The sequence below is a fragment of the Pan paniscus genome, chromosome 7, assembly GCF_029289425.2.
Source record: "Pan paniscus chromosome 7, NHGRI_mPanPan1-v2.0_pri, whole genome shotgun sequence".
In the NCBI taxonomy this organism is placed as follows: domain Eukaryota; kingdom Metazoa; phylum Chordata; class Mammalia; order Primates; family Hominidae; genus Pan; species Pan paniscus.
The window spans coordinates 134,268,637-134,284,574 of record NC_073256.2 but is presented as its reverse complement, the minus strand read 5'-3'; the positions used below and the strand labels follow the sequence as shown (position 1 = coordinate 134,284,574).

General features: G+C 37.0%; 2 protein-coding genes across 3 annotated transcripts in view; one reads left to right on the top strand and one right to left on the bottom strand.

The window, feature by feature from the left end:
- Positions 1–834: 834 nt before the first annotated feature.
- LOC103786912 (uncharacterized) lies at positions 835–3,731 on the bottom strand. Its single transcript, XM_008976965.5, has 2 exons — positions 3,122–3,731; positions 835–2,684 (listed from the first exon to the last, which is right to left on the bottom strand). The coding sequence occupies exons 1-2, from the start codon at positions 3,729–3,731 to the stop codon at positions 2,500–2,502; spliced, it is 795 nt and encodes a 264-aa protein (XP_008975213.5). The 3' UTR covers positions 835–2,499.
- RAD21 (RAD21 cohesin complex component) overlaps positions 3,302–15,938 on the top strand; it is a 28,912-nt gene continuing 16,275 nt past the window's right edge. The window contains exons 1-3 of one of the 2 annotated variants that reach the window (XM_003823334.6): positions 3,302–3,493; positions 11,354–11,529; positions 14,873–15,002. In XM_003823334.6, the coding sequence (XP_003823382.1) occupies positions 11,386–11,529; positions 14,873–15,002 (274 nt within the window). In that variant the 5' untranslated portion in view covers positions 3,302–3,493; positions 11,354–11,385. Of the gene's footprint in view, positions 3,494–3,559; positions 3,742–11,353; positions 11,530–14,872; positions 15,003–15,938 lie in introns of those variants that run through there. The other variant, XM_008976963.6, reaches the window with a different exon arrangement.

The following is a 15,938-nucleotide window of genomic DNA, read 5'->3' as shown; positions in this document are numbered from 1 at the left end:
AGAGAGACAAGAAGTGGCAATGCATATTCACCTGGCCATAGTTTCAAGCTGGGATTGATTTAAACTGAAATTTAATATGAACGACAACGTCTTCACCATGCAACATGGTTGTGTGATTCTTAACCTGACAGGAGACTTTTCCCACATGATTAGTTTTGAGGTCATTTAGCAGCTGATACACTGAAATTATTTTGAAGTGAAGAATTGAATTGTTCACTGGCAGAAATCTAATTTCTGTTGCAAGGAGTTTAATTGTTAATGAGCTTGTATTTTTTTTTTGAGATGATGCAACAACTGCCACTGTTGAGTTTGCTTAAAGCCACACCAGCAGGAAGGATTTAAGTGCTTTGAGCATCTAATCTATATTGGTCGAGGGAAAGCATGTTTAAAATGTTAAAAGTGCTTGTACTCCTTCACTCCCCAGCTTGGGATTTTAACAACTACCCTTAATGCCAATTTCTTAAAGTCTCCATTAAAAACAAACCAAAAGAACATAAAATATTTGGCTAACTACAACAGAAATTCACTTGATAAAGCTTTGAGCTCTGGCCGGTATGGTCACTTAGCTAATGGACTCCAGCCAGTGAGACGAACCTTGCCCCAACCCAAAAACAGTGGACCCACAGTGAGTGGAGCACAAGACTGTCCACTTTCTTATCCATCTCCTATAGCAGCATAAGAAGGGTAAAAGTGAGGTGTTCTGTGTGTCATTAAAATCCTGGAAGTGTCCAGAAGTAGTGGTTACTGACAATGAGGAGTATATGGACTTAAATGTCTGCTTTTCCTGTGTGTTTTACTTTAAAATGAAAATACATTCAGAAACTGGACACAAAATTTCTTTTTAAAATACGTTTTTATTATTATGGATTCATAATAGTTGTACACAATTATAAGGTACGTCTGACATTTCAATACAAGCATACAATGTGTAACAAACCATGGTAATTGGGGTATCCATCACCTCAAGTATTTATCATTTCTTTGTGTTAGAAACATTCCAATTCCACTCTTTTAGTTATTTTGAAATATATAGTAAGTTATTAACTATAGTTTCCCTATTGTGCTACCAAACACTAGACTTTATTCCTTCTTTCTAATTGTATTTTTGTACCAAATCTGAGGGGGCAGATTTTGTACTCATCTGCCCCCTCCCCACTACCTTTCCCAGGCTCTGGTAACCATCATTCTACCTTCTATCTCAATGAGTTTTTTTTTTTTTTTAAGCTCCCACATATTAGTGTGAACATTCACACTAATGTCTTTCTGTGCCTGGTTTATTTCACTTAATGTCTTCCAGTTCTATCCATGTTGCAGCAAATGAAAGGACTTTTTTTTCTTTTTTATGGCTGAAAAATATTATCTTGTGTATGTGTACCACATTTTCTTTACCCATCTATCCACTGATGGACACTTACGTTGATTCCATATCTTGACAATTGTGAATCTTGCTGCAATAAACGTGAGAGGGCAGATACCACTCTGATGTACTGATTTCCTTTTTTTTTTTTTTTTTTTTTTGGTATTTACTCAGGAGTGGGATTGCTGGCTCATATGGTGGCTCTATATTTAGGTTTTTAAGGAATCTCTATACTGTTCTTCACAGTGCTGTACTAACATACATTCCTACCAACAGTGTACGAGTGTTCCTCTTTCTCCACATCTTTATCAGCATTCATTATTGCCTGTATTTTGGATAAAAGCCATTTCAACTGGGATGAGATTATACCTCATCCTAGTTTTGATTTGCATTTCTCTGATGATTAGTGATGTTAAGCATTTTTTCATATACCTGTTGGCCATTTGTATGTCTTTTTTGAGAAATATCCATTCAGGTCTTTTGCTCAATTTTAATTGGATTATTTTCCTATTATATTGTTTGAGCTCCTTATATATTATGGCTATTAATTCTGTGATAGATGAGTAGTTTGCAAGTATTTTCCCCCACTTGATGGGTTGTCTCTTCACTTTGTTGTTTGCTTTGCAGAAGGTTCTTAGCTTGGCATGATCCCATTTGTCCATTTTTGCTTTGCTTGCCTATGCTTTTAAGGTCTTACTAAGAAATATTTGGTTCTGGAGCATTTCCCTAACGTTTTCTTCTAGTAGTTTCAATAGTTTCAAATCTTAGATTCCAGTCTTCAAGCCATTTTGTTTTGATTTTTTTAATATGGCAAAAGATAGTGATCTGTTTCATTCTTCTACATATAGTTATCTAGTTTTTCCAGAACAATTTTTGGAAGAGACCATCCTTTTCCCAACGTATGTTCTTGGCAGCTTTGTCAGAAATTAGTTGACTGTATATGTATTGATTTATTTATAGGTCCTCTATTCTGTTCCGTTAGTCTATGTGTCTGTTTTTATGCCAGCACCATGCTGTTTTGTTTACTATCACTTTGTAGTATAATTTGAAGTCAGGTAATGTGATGCCTCCAGCTTTATTCTTATTCTTTTGCTCAGGATTGCTTTGGCTATTCTTGGTCTTATTGTGGTTCCATATAAATTTTAGGATTTTTTTCCTCTTTCTGTGAAGAATGTCATTGATATTTTGATAGGGATTACATTGACTCTGTAGATTGCTCTGGGTAGTATGGAAATTTTAACAATATTGATTCTTCCAATCCATGAACATGGAATATATTTCCATTTTTGTGTGTCCTCTTCAATTTCTTTCATCACTGGAAAGATCTCTACAATAAAAACAAAAGTAAATTTCTTCGTGGTACAAGTAAGTCTTTTAAGATAAGAAATTTTAAGATTCCTCCCAAACAATACTGAAAATTTCCAAAAGGCAGTTATTATCTCTGTTATATTAATCATTATATCCAGAACCCAACGCGTAGCAAACAGAAGACCCTCTATAATATAGGTTGACTGAATAAATGAACCTCTATATTTTATGGAGTTAGTTTGAGGTTTTTATGTTACTTTCATCCCTACAGAGCCATAAAATGAATTTTTTGGTGGGGGCACACAAAATTGCACCACGACAGCTTTTTTCTTTAAAACAAGCACAAGAATAAAGCTAAACGCAAATATTCACCGCACTGGGAAGCACTGCGCGTGCGCTATCTTACGCTATTGGCTAACACCGCAACTCTCAAAGACCCTCTCGCAAGAGAATCACCTTTGCGCTTGCTCAGTTGCGGACTCCACAAACAGAGGGCGGGTTCCAAAGAAAAGGAAATAGTCATTGCGCCTGCGCCGCTCCTTCTGGGGGGGGGGGGCTTGGGCTGGCTGCGCAGGCGCACAGGTACCATTTTGACCGTAAACATCCTGCCGATTTGAACCGAGGATTTGGGCGGCAGGAAGAGCCGCGGCGTAACGGCAGCCATCTTGTTTGTTTGAGTGAATCGGAAAGGAGGCGCCGGCTGTGGCGGCGGCGGGAGCTGCTCGGAAGCTACACCTCGCAAGGGCTCCCCCCTTTCCCCGCCCCCTCCCCCGACCCTTTTCCCCTCCCCGGGCCACCCAGCCCGCCCAACTCCCAGCGGAGAGCAAGGTAAGAGACTCGGCCGACCCCTTCTTTTCCTCCAGCTCCCTCCCCCCACCCTTTCCCCGCCGCTCTGCCGTCGGGGAGCCGGACTCCTGGGGGCGGGAGGGCGAGGGAGAAGGCAGCCCTCGCCGCGCCCACGCGTGCTGCCACCCTCCCGGCGCCCAAGCGGCGGCGCCACCCGCCCAGCCCCCTTCGCCCCGGGCCCGCCCTCGGCCCGGACCCATGCAGCTTGGGCCCGCATCATCGCTTGTTCGGTAACAAATGATTCTGATCCATTCTGAGATCTACAAAGGCTGTTACCCTGCAGGTCCATCTCACGTCCCCCAGGAGGCCGGGGAAACCCTGGGCTGTGGAGGGAGGGGAGGAGGTTTGAACGAGCCCGCTCTGGGGACCGGGCCGCCTACTCCGCGGGTAAAAATGGCTGTCTGGGAGGAGGCGGTGGCGGGCCCGGCGTCCGCGGTGGCGGGCCCGGCGTCCGCGGTGCCAGCCCCGGGAGCAGCAGCCTTCTGCCGAACTCGGGTGCGGGGCTCAAGAAAGTGCGGACCTGGTGGGGCTGGGCGGGGTGGGGCGGGGGGTCGGCGGGTGCCCGTCGGCCAGTGACTGCTGCTGCCCTCCTGTTTTAAAAAGATAATTTTTACGTTGGGAATGCTAAATATTTCACAGACGCGTGGAAAAAGAGACGGAGGGAAGTTGCTTCTTTTTCCAAGGATATTTGCATAATTGGTTTTCCCCTGAACTTTTCTGATCATTCTTTAAAGTGATTAAGGATATCGGGTGTTGTAGAGACGCTCTGGGGGAGGTGTGTGTTTCTGATAAATGCTTGATGCCCTTTTCGTCGCTGAAAAAGGCTTTTTGCGAATGATCCGCTCTGATAGTGTGGGGTGACACTGTCGGGTTGTGCTGCCAGACTTAGCGGCCTTCTTCAAATTTGTAAGAGGGAAACCCTGGGGGATTTACTTGGTCACTCTGATTTGTTAGTGTCTTCAGCGTGAAAAAAAAAAAACAGCGTTTGTGTGAAGAGTTTCTGGGAAAGGCTTGTGTTTATCGGCTTCTTTTTGCAAGGGAAAGTTAATCTTTGTTGTCATTATACTGGTTAGAAGAGTAATTGGTTTTCAGGCAAAAATTTCTATTTTCTTAAATTGGGTGTAAATGCCAGCGGGCTGTGCGAGTCTGTAGAATTTTGGAGACAGGCAGGAGAAGGTTTCTCAAATCGTGAAGTCATTAAATACCTTTGTTAATGTCGGAGGCAACTAATTATTTTTGGAAAGGCATTGATGAAGACATACGCCATATCTGATCTTCAAATAAGTTAACAGTTTGTATAGTTGAGGTGACAGCAGTGCATAACTAATAGACATAGTCCTTTTTTTATACACAAGTCAGAATTACGAAAGAATTTCTGGTGAATTATTTTGTGAAACATACAAATTCTAAGAAACTCTTTTACAGTTTGGTACAGAATGGAAATTTTCTAATTCTTGAGAAATAAGGTTGTGTTTTTAGTTTAAATGTCAAACCAGAGTTGTTAGGCATGACTATACTGGCTGGTTAATGTTTTGCTGCAAGATTGTCTTCAGAGTTACTCTTCGCATCAGCAGTGGCACTATGTTAGGTGTGCCCTTGTATTTAATTTTCATAATCTTTTTTGGTGAATATTATCCCACTTTATAGTTGAGAAGTAACTTATTCACCGTTACAAAACAACTGAGCAAAGAGGGAGCTGAATTTGAACCTACGACTGTCTGATTGTAAAACTCTTGGTCAAAGGATGTTAGAACCAAAACAGAGGAGATTTCTAGTGTGCAGGGTTAGAAATATCTTCGGAGATCCTTCCCCCCACTCCCCTGAAGAGGTAGCTCCGTTCTGATCTGAGTTAGGTATTGATGTTTTCAAAGGTTAGGTAAACCACCAGATTTCAACCTTTCAGGTTTTCATAGTAGGGAAACTGAACCGCATAAAGGTTAGGCAGCTTAACTGCTAGTTAATGACAATAGCAGGATTATGTCTTTGCTTCTGAGATAGTAGTTTTTACTTTGAATAGGTGGTGTACATGTATGTCCCGAGTTAAAATATATGTGTGTGTGTGTGTGTGTATGTATATATATATATCAAACAGTACAAAAAGGTAGGCCTCACTTGCCCTGCATACCTACTTTCCAGAGGTAACCAGTATCACCAGTTTCATGTGTACGCCACAGGTATTTTAAGCTTATTGAAGAACTCGTAAATATATAGAGAAAGAGCATTCTTTTTTAAAACTCCAACTTTTTTGCACTTAACCTGGAGATTTTCCATGTTAGTACAAATGTTGTATTCTTGTTTGAAGTTGTACTGTACAATTGTCCCTTGATATTAAAGGGGAATTGGTTCCAGGACCAAAACCACGAATGCTCAAGTCGCTTATATGAAATATTGTAGTATTTGCATATAACCTACTAACATCCCATATACTTCAAATCATCTCCATTTATGATATTACAATGTAAATGCTATGTTAATAGTTAATATAGTTGTTATAGTTTTTTATTAATAGTGTTTTTTATTATTGTGTTTTTTTGTCTCCCTCCTCCAACAATTTTTGATCCTGGGTTGGTTTAGTCCATGGATGCAAGAAGCCATGGATAAGGAGGACCGACTATATTCCGTTGTTTGGGTTTATTAATTTTTCATATCACTTATTGATGGCCAAGTAGGTTATTTCGAATGTTCTGTTCTGCTCTGGCAAGGCAGCATAGTGTTGTAGTTAGAAGTGTGGATTCTGAAGTTCAAGTTCCACTTCCATTAAATACTAGTGACATTTACTTATCTTCATCTGTTTTCTCCATCTCTAAAATGGGCCAGTAATTTACTTCTGTAGGACAGTCATGAAGAGGTTGGATACATAAAACACGTAGTGCTTAGTAAGTTTTCTTAGGATTTTTTCGTGTTTGGTTTTTTGGTTTTGTCTTTAGTAATATGCATCTCCAAGTATATCTTTGGTATTGATTACTGAAAGTGCAATTTCTGGCTAGAAAGTGTAAGTGAAATTTTTATAAAATGTTGTCATATTGTCCTTCAGAGAGGACAGTACCAATTTACACAACCACAGTCCTGCCATGCTTTCTAATGAGTGAAATATTGGTAATGACTGATACTATCCTAGAAGCATGAGCCTCAGTTTGATTCTTTGAAACAGTCTTAAATTGCCATTTTTTGTATTCTTGAATATGTTCTAAAATAGCAATCTTTCTGCTGTTTCACATCAGACTTTTATTTTTTAGGATCAATTGAAAAAAACTGCTTGCCGCTTTAGAAAAAAATGATTCTCAAATCATGAAATGCTAAGTTGTGCTGTGGTATCAAATGCAGATTTTCTGCACAGGGTTTTCATAAAGGATTTAGCAGAGTATAGAATCTTCAAAACCTAAACAGATTAATCGACTTTTTTAAAGATTGGATAAAGTTTGGTATTATCAAGGAAAAAAAAAATTGGCTTAAAAGGCAATTATAATTACACTTTCTCCTTATTCAGATATACACCAGGAGTCGATCCACCACTGCTCCTCTGGCTTCCTTTAGTTATTAGAGTGATTTCCTCTTGCTAATTGTTTCCCACATTAATTTTAGCATCACTCTGCCTTCCTTAGCCCCATCCTATGCCAAACAGGCTTCTGTTTAGGAATCTCTGCCTCTGCATAGCTGGGATATTTTAGGCACGGTGCTCTGACCAGCAGCTGAAGTGCTGGCCAAGAGCTACTGACACCTGTTGAAAAATGCCAGTAGTTTTAATTTTTAAAACGTCTAAAATTTTTTACATATGCCAATTATGAGATCACTTGGTGGATCTTATTTATTTATTCATTAAGCACATATTTAGTAATTGTCATGTGACAGATAGTATTCTAGAAGCTTAATATTAAGGAGTTTTTTGTTTAGGATACAGTTGCTTGCTTCCATAGTGGAACTTGGGGCTTGTCCTGTACAACAGCGATTATATTTTTCAGAACATGCTGCTATGTTGGATTTCTGTAAAGTTCTCTAGATTTTATTTATAACATAGTAGGAGCAGCTTAAGTTTTGTGATAACATTTTAAGGCTTGAAGTGTAGGCACTGATTTGAAACATAGGAGGCTGTCTTCCGATATGGGAAGCATGTTTTAATCTATAAAATAACAAATGGCAAATAAAGCACCTTTGAGGTGTTATTTAATGCTCGTACCTTAAGAATATTTTGTCTGAGTTCTTAGTATAGAATATAGTATTTCTTCATTCTTTAATTTCTTTTTTTAGAAAAATAAACACAGGGTCTTGCTATATTGACCAGGGTGGTCTGGAACTCTTGCCCTCAAGCATTCCTCTTACCTTGGCCTCCCAAAGGGCTGGGATGGCAGGCGTGAGCCACCACCGCTAGCCAATTTCTTCCTTCCTTAACTCCAAATTTGGGAGGAAGAGTTTACAACATTAGACAGTTGACAAAGCCTGGTTTTTTTTCTTTTGAGAAAAAGTTTTTTTAGTATGAATTAATAATCCTTTGGGAACATTAGATTCAGAGAATGAGAATTTCAAGACTCTTTACTGTTAAGTGATGGAAATGGAGATGAAGCAAACCTGACTGCAGTAGTCTTGCACCACAGCCCCCCACCCTCCCAAATATTTTTGACATGTAAGAAATCTGTTGCTTGTGATACGCTTAACTAAAATATATTTTCTCTACATCATGGGAAAGAATTGGCACATTTTTATTTGAAAGTACAGTAAGCAAAATTCTTTAAGATGTACAGACTGTGAAAAAAATGAAAAATAATTACTCTGTATCTTTTAGAGAAAAGCTAATTCAAGAGATTTTAGTCCCACCTGCAGTGTAAGAGATCCAGCAGCATTTGATGTTGCCACTATTTTTTAATTTAGCTCTTATATTAAGTGTGTGGTGATAATGTTTTTGGCCTTAATTTGTATTTCTCAAATGCCTAGGATAATTGAACATTTCATGTTCTTATTTGTCATCAGTAAACCTCTTCTGTGAAATTTCTCTTCTTTGGCTCACTTTTTTTTTTCTTTTTATACAGAGTCTTGCTGTGTCACCCAGGCTAGAATGCAGTGTCGCGATCTCAGCTCGCTGCAACCTCCACAGCCTGGGTTCAAGCAATCCTCCTGCCTCAGCCACCTGAGTAGCTGGGATTACGGGCACATGCCACCACACGTAGCAGTTTCTGTGTTTTTTAGTAGAGACAGGGTTTTGCCAAATTGTCCTGACTGGTCTTGAACTTCTGGCCTCAAGTGATCTGCCTGTCTCGGCCTGCCAAAGTGCTGGGTTTACAGGCATGAGCCAGCCTGCCTGGCCTCTTTTGCTTACTTTCTAATTGGAGTTTTTTTTTCTTCTTACCCCTGAAGTTTTGAGAATTCTTTACATATTCTATATCTGAGTTCTAGTCAGATGTGTGGTTTATATTTTTTCCCCAGTCTATAGCTTGTCTTTGCATTTCTTTCATAGAGCAGAAGTTTAATTTGATAAAGGCGAGTTTATTGAGCAAGAACTTTTCCTTCATGGGTTGTGTTTTTGATGTGTCAAAATTTTTACCAAGCTTTAGGTACTGAAGGTTCCCGTCTGCCATTTTTTAAAAGTTTTGTCTATTTTGAATTTTTATATAAAGTGTGAGATTTAGGTGGAGGGTTTTTTCCTTGCCTTTTTTGTTTTGTGGGGGGTGTGTGCGTGTGTGCGTGCATGTTTTCTGGTCTTCAGATTGTATTTAATCACTCCAGCACCATTTGTTGAAAAATCTATCATTTCTCCATTAGATAGCTTTTGCATCTTTTAAAAAAAAAAAAATTAGTTGAACTTAGTTGTGCGGGCTGTTTCTGGGTTCTCAGTTCTGTTGCATTGACTGTGTTTCCTCTGCTAATACCAATCTTGAGTATTATAGCTATATAGTAAGTCTTGAAATCAAATAGACTAATTTTTCTCACTATTTTTCAAAATAGTTTTAGCTTTTTTAGTTTATTTGCTTTTCTATATAAATTTGATAATCTTGCCTATAAATATAAAAAACTCACTCATTTTGATAATTGTATTAAAGTTTCTTTAAAAACTAAACATATACTTAACAATACTTGTCAGCAGTCACACTTCGGGACAGTTGTCCTAGAGAAATGAAAACTTAATGTTCACCAAAAGTCTGTACATGAATATTTATAGCAGGTTTATTTGTAATGGCCAAAAACTGGAAACAACTAAATGTCCTTCAATAGGTAAATGTCCAAGCATATGGTGGTATATGAATCTCACGGAATGCTGTCCAACAGTAAAAGGGAATATACTATTGATGAACGTAACAACTTGGATCACAGAAGCATTGTGCTAGATCCAAAAAGCCATTTCAAGAAGTCACATACTATATGATTCATTTATATAATTTTCTCAAAACAACAAAATTAAGTCCAGTGTGGTGACTCAATGCCTGTAGTTCCAACTACTTGAGAGGCTGAGGGAGGAGGATTGCTTGAGCCTAGGAGTTCAAGGCTGCAGTGAGCTGTGATCACATCACTGCACTCCAGCCTGGGAGACAGAATGAGACCCCATCTCTTAAAAGAAAAAAAGTGACAAAATTAGAAATGTAGAACAGGTGGTGTTTGTCAAGACTTAGAAATGGCAGAGAGAGAGGGATGAATGTGATGAGTTTTGTAGTGATGGAATAGCTGTGTATCTTTTTGCAGTGGTGATTATACAAATCTGCATATGTGACAAAATGGTATAAAAGTCTGTAGACACATTGAGTCAATGTCAGTGCCCTGGTTTTGATACTATATTGTAGTTATTTAAGATGTCACCATTGGGAGAAACTAGGTTTAAAAAAGTACATGGGACCTGCTATCTGTATGACTCCCTGTGACTCTATTTCAAATTAAAATTTTAAAGTGCTTTTTATGTATTGTACATGCACTTGATTTTATTTCTGTAAAGCAAGGCATATATCATTTTCTAGTCGTGGACATTTTAGAAAAAAATCAGAACAATAGATTTGTTTTAAATCTGGAAATTCATTCTCTGAAGTAGATTTCTTTTAAATCTGTGAAAGAGGGAAATTAAATGATATAAAGGAAATATCCTGCAGTTAATGTACTCTTCTGAACTGGGGTTTTCAAGCGGCCTTTCTTAATACATTAGAGTGCTGAAGGAAAGTAGAATGTCAGTAACATATTTGTGATTCCAAGACTTTCAGTCATAAGATAAATCTGCTGTACCATTGTCCCTGATTTAATATTTAAATTATAAGTAGATAAATGCTTTGTAAGTTCTTAAGTTAAGAAAACTGTATATAATTCTTTACCTTTTTTGAACTTCGTTTTTCTAAACTACCCACCTGTAAAATGGGGCCAGCCTATCTGCTTAGCTTTGCTTGGTGGAATATGAAATGCTTAGTACAGTACTTTTCATGTAGTAGCAATTTTACAGATAATTTATCCCAGAATCGCGATTTTTAATGGCATTCTAAAAATGGAAATTTCCACAGATTTTTATCTGTGCCTGAGTATCTTTCTTCATAGATTTTCTTTTCTTGCCATGAAAAATATATTCTCTAGCTTTTGGCCAGTAAACAGACTATTTCCACTGTCAATCAAGACAGAAATGAAACAAGGCATGAAAGCAATTTGACTCTTGTCCCTTTTACTTTCAGCTCTTAGTATTTTGGGGTCTATTTTTTTTCCTCTCAAAATTAGAACAATAGATTTGTTTTAAATCTGTTGTTTTTAAAATACATATTAAACATTTACTCAAGCATTTTATAGTTTTCATATTAAAGAGAGAAGAAAAATTTTAAATTTCTTATGTCTTGATAAGTATTTAAATTGTCAGATGATATTTACATTAACTTTTTTTTCCCCTCTTAGGTTTTCTTCTGTTTTCATAGCCAGCCAGAACAATGTTCTACGCACATTTTGTTCTCAGTAAAAGAGGGCCTCTGGCCAAAATTTGGCTAGCGGCCCATTGGGATAAGAAGCTAACCAAAGCCCATGTGTTCGAGTGTAATTTAGAGAGCAGCGTGGAGAGTATCATCTCACCAAAGGTATGTTTGATGTTGACATTTTTATTCACTTTGTTGATTGTTTATTGATATGTGAAATAGAACTTCTAAAACAGTTTTTTTAGGTAGGGGCATTGGAGCGCAAGGAAAATCCTTAGAAATGTTTCTTTATTATGTGAAGTCCTTATCACCTCTAGATAGACTTGATATGATTACAGTATGATTCTCTTTTTCTTTAAAAAAAATCTCTAAGTGCATATATTTTGATTTGCCTATTTTTAATGGCAAATAAGCATCAGTCAGGGCAGTGCCCAAATATTGTTTCTGATCTGTTCCTCAGAGGAGCTTTTATTTGAGACCGTCTCAAAAAAAAAAAAAAAAAAAACCGACGTGGAAGTGCTGTAAATGCATATTACTTAGTATAATAAGCCAATCTAAAAAGGCTACATATTATATGATTGCAGCTATAGGACACTCTGGAAAAGCCAAAACTATACAAATGAGACAGTAAAAAGATGGTAGGTTGGGGAGAGAATGGAGGGTTGAGTAGGCAGAGCACAGACTATTCTTTTTAGAGCAGTAAAACTGTTTTGCATGGTAGTATAATAGTTAAATGCCATTTACATTTGTACAAACTAATAAAATGTATAACACCACGTGTGAACCCTGATGTAAACTAAGGACTTTTGGTAATGATGTGTTAATATAAGTTTATCGATTTTAATAAATGAAACACCGATGGGAGGTGTCAATTGTGGGGAGGATTATCTGTGTGTGAGGAAGGGGGTGTTTATAAGAAATCTGTGCCTTTTCGTAAGTTTTGCTCTATTTCCTGGATGCAGCCTTCTAACAATCATTGTGTTAGTTTTTATGTATATACACAAAGAAAACTTGTGTACATGTACACAGGAAAGCCTAGAAGGCATACCAAAAGATTATTACAGATTTCTGTAGGTGGTAGGATTACAGGTTGTTTTATTTTCTTTTTAAAGACTAGCCATTTAGTAAACATTTCTTGTTAAATGTTTGTTCACGCCCTTAAGTGCTTCTCTTAAGATTTATTTTTAGGATTATAATTGATAGGCCAAGTGATGGACATGTTTTTGAGATTTGTGATACGCACTAACAGTTTGTTCTGGTGAGATCATACCAGTTTGCACTGCTGGTCAAATTGTATGAGAACATTGGTATTTTCAATTTTTTTTTATAGGTATGCTTACTGGGATAAGTTAATGGAAAACGTTGAAATCGTACTCCTTTCTGGAAAGTATATGTGTGGCTAATCTTTAACATCCGTAAGCAAATATTGAGTGGCTTAAAAGGATAACAGATTTTTTTCATGATATGTACCGAGTACTTTGTGCCACTTTAGGGACACTACAAACGAGTATGAGACAATCTGATAATTGAACATATACACGAACAGCCACAAAGGAAAGCAGACAGTTCAGGAATAATGTAAAAGATTGTAATGTGTTTATGAGAGAAAGTGATTTCTCTTCAAATTTTTTAAACCATTTCTAACTGAGCTTTTATCTATTTGGTAACAGGATGTAAAGATATTTCCACAGAGTGAACTGGCCTGAAATTTCTAATGTTTGCTTTGGTGTGCAGTTCTTGTTGTGAAAATGTCAGTTTAGTTGTTGAGCATAAGTGTCACACATGACTCATTTGCAACTGCAAGCTTGCATACTTTTTCCCTTCTCTCTTCCACTCCCCCATTGGAAGAACCACTGGCCCTATTTGCAGAGCTTTCCCAGAATATGTAGCCTGGAATCTTTATTATATTTATGTTTACACTTTAACACACACTAGCTCAAAAACATATGCCATACCTCATTTTACCTACTCCTAGGCTAAACTCTGAACCAGACTAATCCAGAAAGAAAGCTTTTGCCCAAACACCACTTTTTGAAAGTTGCTAGTTCTAGATAAGGTAATAGCAGAGGTTTTTTTTCCCTCCTTTGTTCTTAGGTGAAGGTTCAGTCAATATTAATTTTAAATTTTATAACACCACATAAAAATAGATTCTGTTTTTCCATTAGGAGCAACATTTTACTTTGAATTTTTTTAAAATTAGGGATTCATTGTCTGATAAATTCTGAATTTGATCACAAATTTGGTATAATTTTGGATGTCTAAAAATGTATGGCCATAGACATCATCATTTATGCTATAAGTCACATAAAATGCTCATAAATACAGAACCTGAGAGTCATAAGTAGGGTCCTAGAGTGCTGTAGAAAATACACATAAAATTTAAAATACAACATTTTCTTTTACAAATAACAATATACTAATCATAATTTAAACATTAAGCAAATGTTTAAAAGCTTTTTTTGTTACCTTAGAACTTGTTGTGTTTTATGGCGTGGTTTGGGAAAGTATCTGAGGATGTTTGAGTTCATATTGCCTTGTTCTTTCAGTAAATTTTCCTTATGGCTAGAGGAATTTTGAATACTTGTGTTTAGATGGAGTCTTATCTCATTGTTTTATCAACTACTGCTTTTCCACATACTGTATCCCATATTAATGTTGATCAAGATCTGCCTTGAAAAAAGGTTGGGAGTATATTTTCTGGTGAAAAAAAGCTATGGATACTATTGTTCTTTATCAATTAGTATGCTTTCCAAACTTTTTTTTTTAAATCAGTATGCTTTCCAATTAATGGAAACTTAGTTAAAAAGTAGCTTAAACAATAAGGGAAATAACAGGCTTAATTAACTAAAATTTTGGAAACAGGGAGATCTGAGATTGGTCCAGCAGCTTGATTATGTCATCCAAGAACTCTCCCATCCTTAGTGTGTTAGCTTCCTGTCCTCATACTTTAGCATTGTGGTTTACAGGGTGACTGCATGAAGCACCAAGCAAGCCCTACCTATTCACAAAGCAGGAGAGGGAAGGAAGAGAGAGGCATTGTTCTTTTGGGGGGAAAATCTTTCTCAGAAATTCTCTGGCATACTTCACCTATTACTCAATTGGCTGAACTGTGTTTCATGCCCACTGAAGAACAGGTATTAGCAGAGAGGAATGAGACATCTGTCAGTGTGGGGGACATTTGCTTCTCAAACAAAATCAGAATTGACTTAGCAAGAAACAGTGGCCCTGGATTGGCAACCAAAAGTGTTACGTGCTCCCTAATGTGCTAATGACACAATTCATGGAATGGTTTAGTGCTTGCTTCCTAGCTTCCTTCATGTTTGTGTTAATTCGTGAATTTCCAGTCACTCTGTCTTTTCAGGATATTCGATATTCAGGGAATTTATAGGTAAGGACAGAGAAATGTATGTGATTATAAGGCAACTTTAAAGGAAAAAGATAAAAAAAAAGACTATGAATGGCATGAAATGCAGGTTTTGGAATATGATTAATGTTTTATTCATAGGTGAAAATGGCATTACGGACATCAGGACATCTCTTACTGGGAGTAGTTCGAATCTATCACAGGAAAGCCAAATACCTTCTTGCAGACTGTAATGAAGCATTCATTAAGATAAAGATGGCTTTTCGGCCAGGTAATGTTAAACTTGTTTGGTTTTTGTTGTTGTTGTTGTTTACTTTGGAGTTTCTCATGTTTTTTGTGTTACTGTAGCTAAACACATTTTCTAAATCTACGTGCTTTGTTATAATTGAAATACGAGGAACCCTTCAAAGATAGAGCAAGGCTTGGGGAGGCAGTGCTTCAGGGGAGGAAACCTACTTGCGTCTGTTCTCCCTGTGAAGTAATGGAGCTCACCCCCTTTTGTTCTTCCTTTGGAGCTGCCTTTTTAATACTTTTTTCAGCAGCTTACATAGACTGAGTCATCAAGAGGTTGAAATGTTGGAAACTAATTGTTATGTGATGATTTTTTAAAATATAGCTCAGAAAAGACAATTTTAGGATTTTAAACTTTTTTTCCTAAGTAAATATTCTTTGTAGTTTTTTGTTATTTTGTTTTAGGTAATGATTGGTTATAAAACTGGAGTCTGCCAACCACACCACCATCTAAGTAGATAATTAATATTTAAATTCACATGTCTTTCTATAATTTTTAAAAGCATTGATGAAATTTTTATTCTAATTAAAATAATGTGTATTTTATTAAGAAATGCCTTAAACAGTTTCTACTGAGGATACATTCTAGTACTTCAGTTTATGTCAATATGTGAATAGTAAAATGTCTGAGATCTAAGATTTTATTTAAAAGTAAAATATTTAGAAAAAGACTACAATACTTAAATTAACATGTGACCAATAAGCACATTTTATCTAAATAACATGCTTTTTGTTTGTCTTTCAAAGTAAGGCATATTTATTATAGACAACTTGAAAAATATAGGAAAAATATAAAGAAAATTAAAATTGTGTAATTCTTTCTCCAAAATAACCAGCTCCTTTTAACATTTAAGGTACTCTTTTGCAGTCATTCTTTTTCCCCCCTCATAAATATCATGTTTAATTAGGAAACTAT

Coding starts and splice junctions, on each gene's coding strand:
- LOC103786912 (XM_008976965.5), bottom strand. CDS start 3,731: ATGATGCGGGCCCAAGCTGCATGGGTCCGGGCCGAGGGCGGGCCCGGG. Junction 2,685..3,121: donor GCAACTGAGCAAGCGCAAAG/GTGATTCTCTTG, acceptor TTTTTATTGTAG/AGATCTTTCCAGTGATGAAA.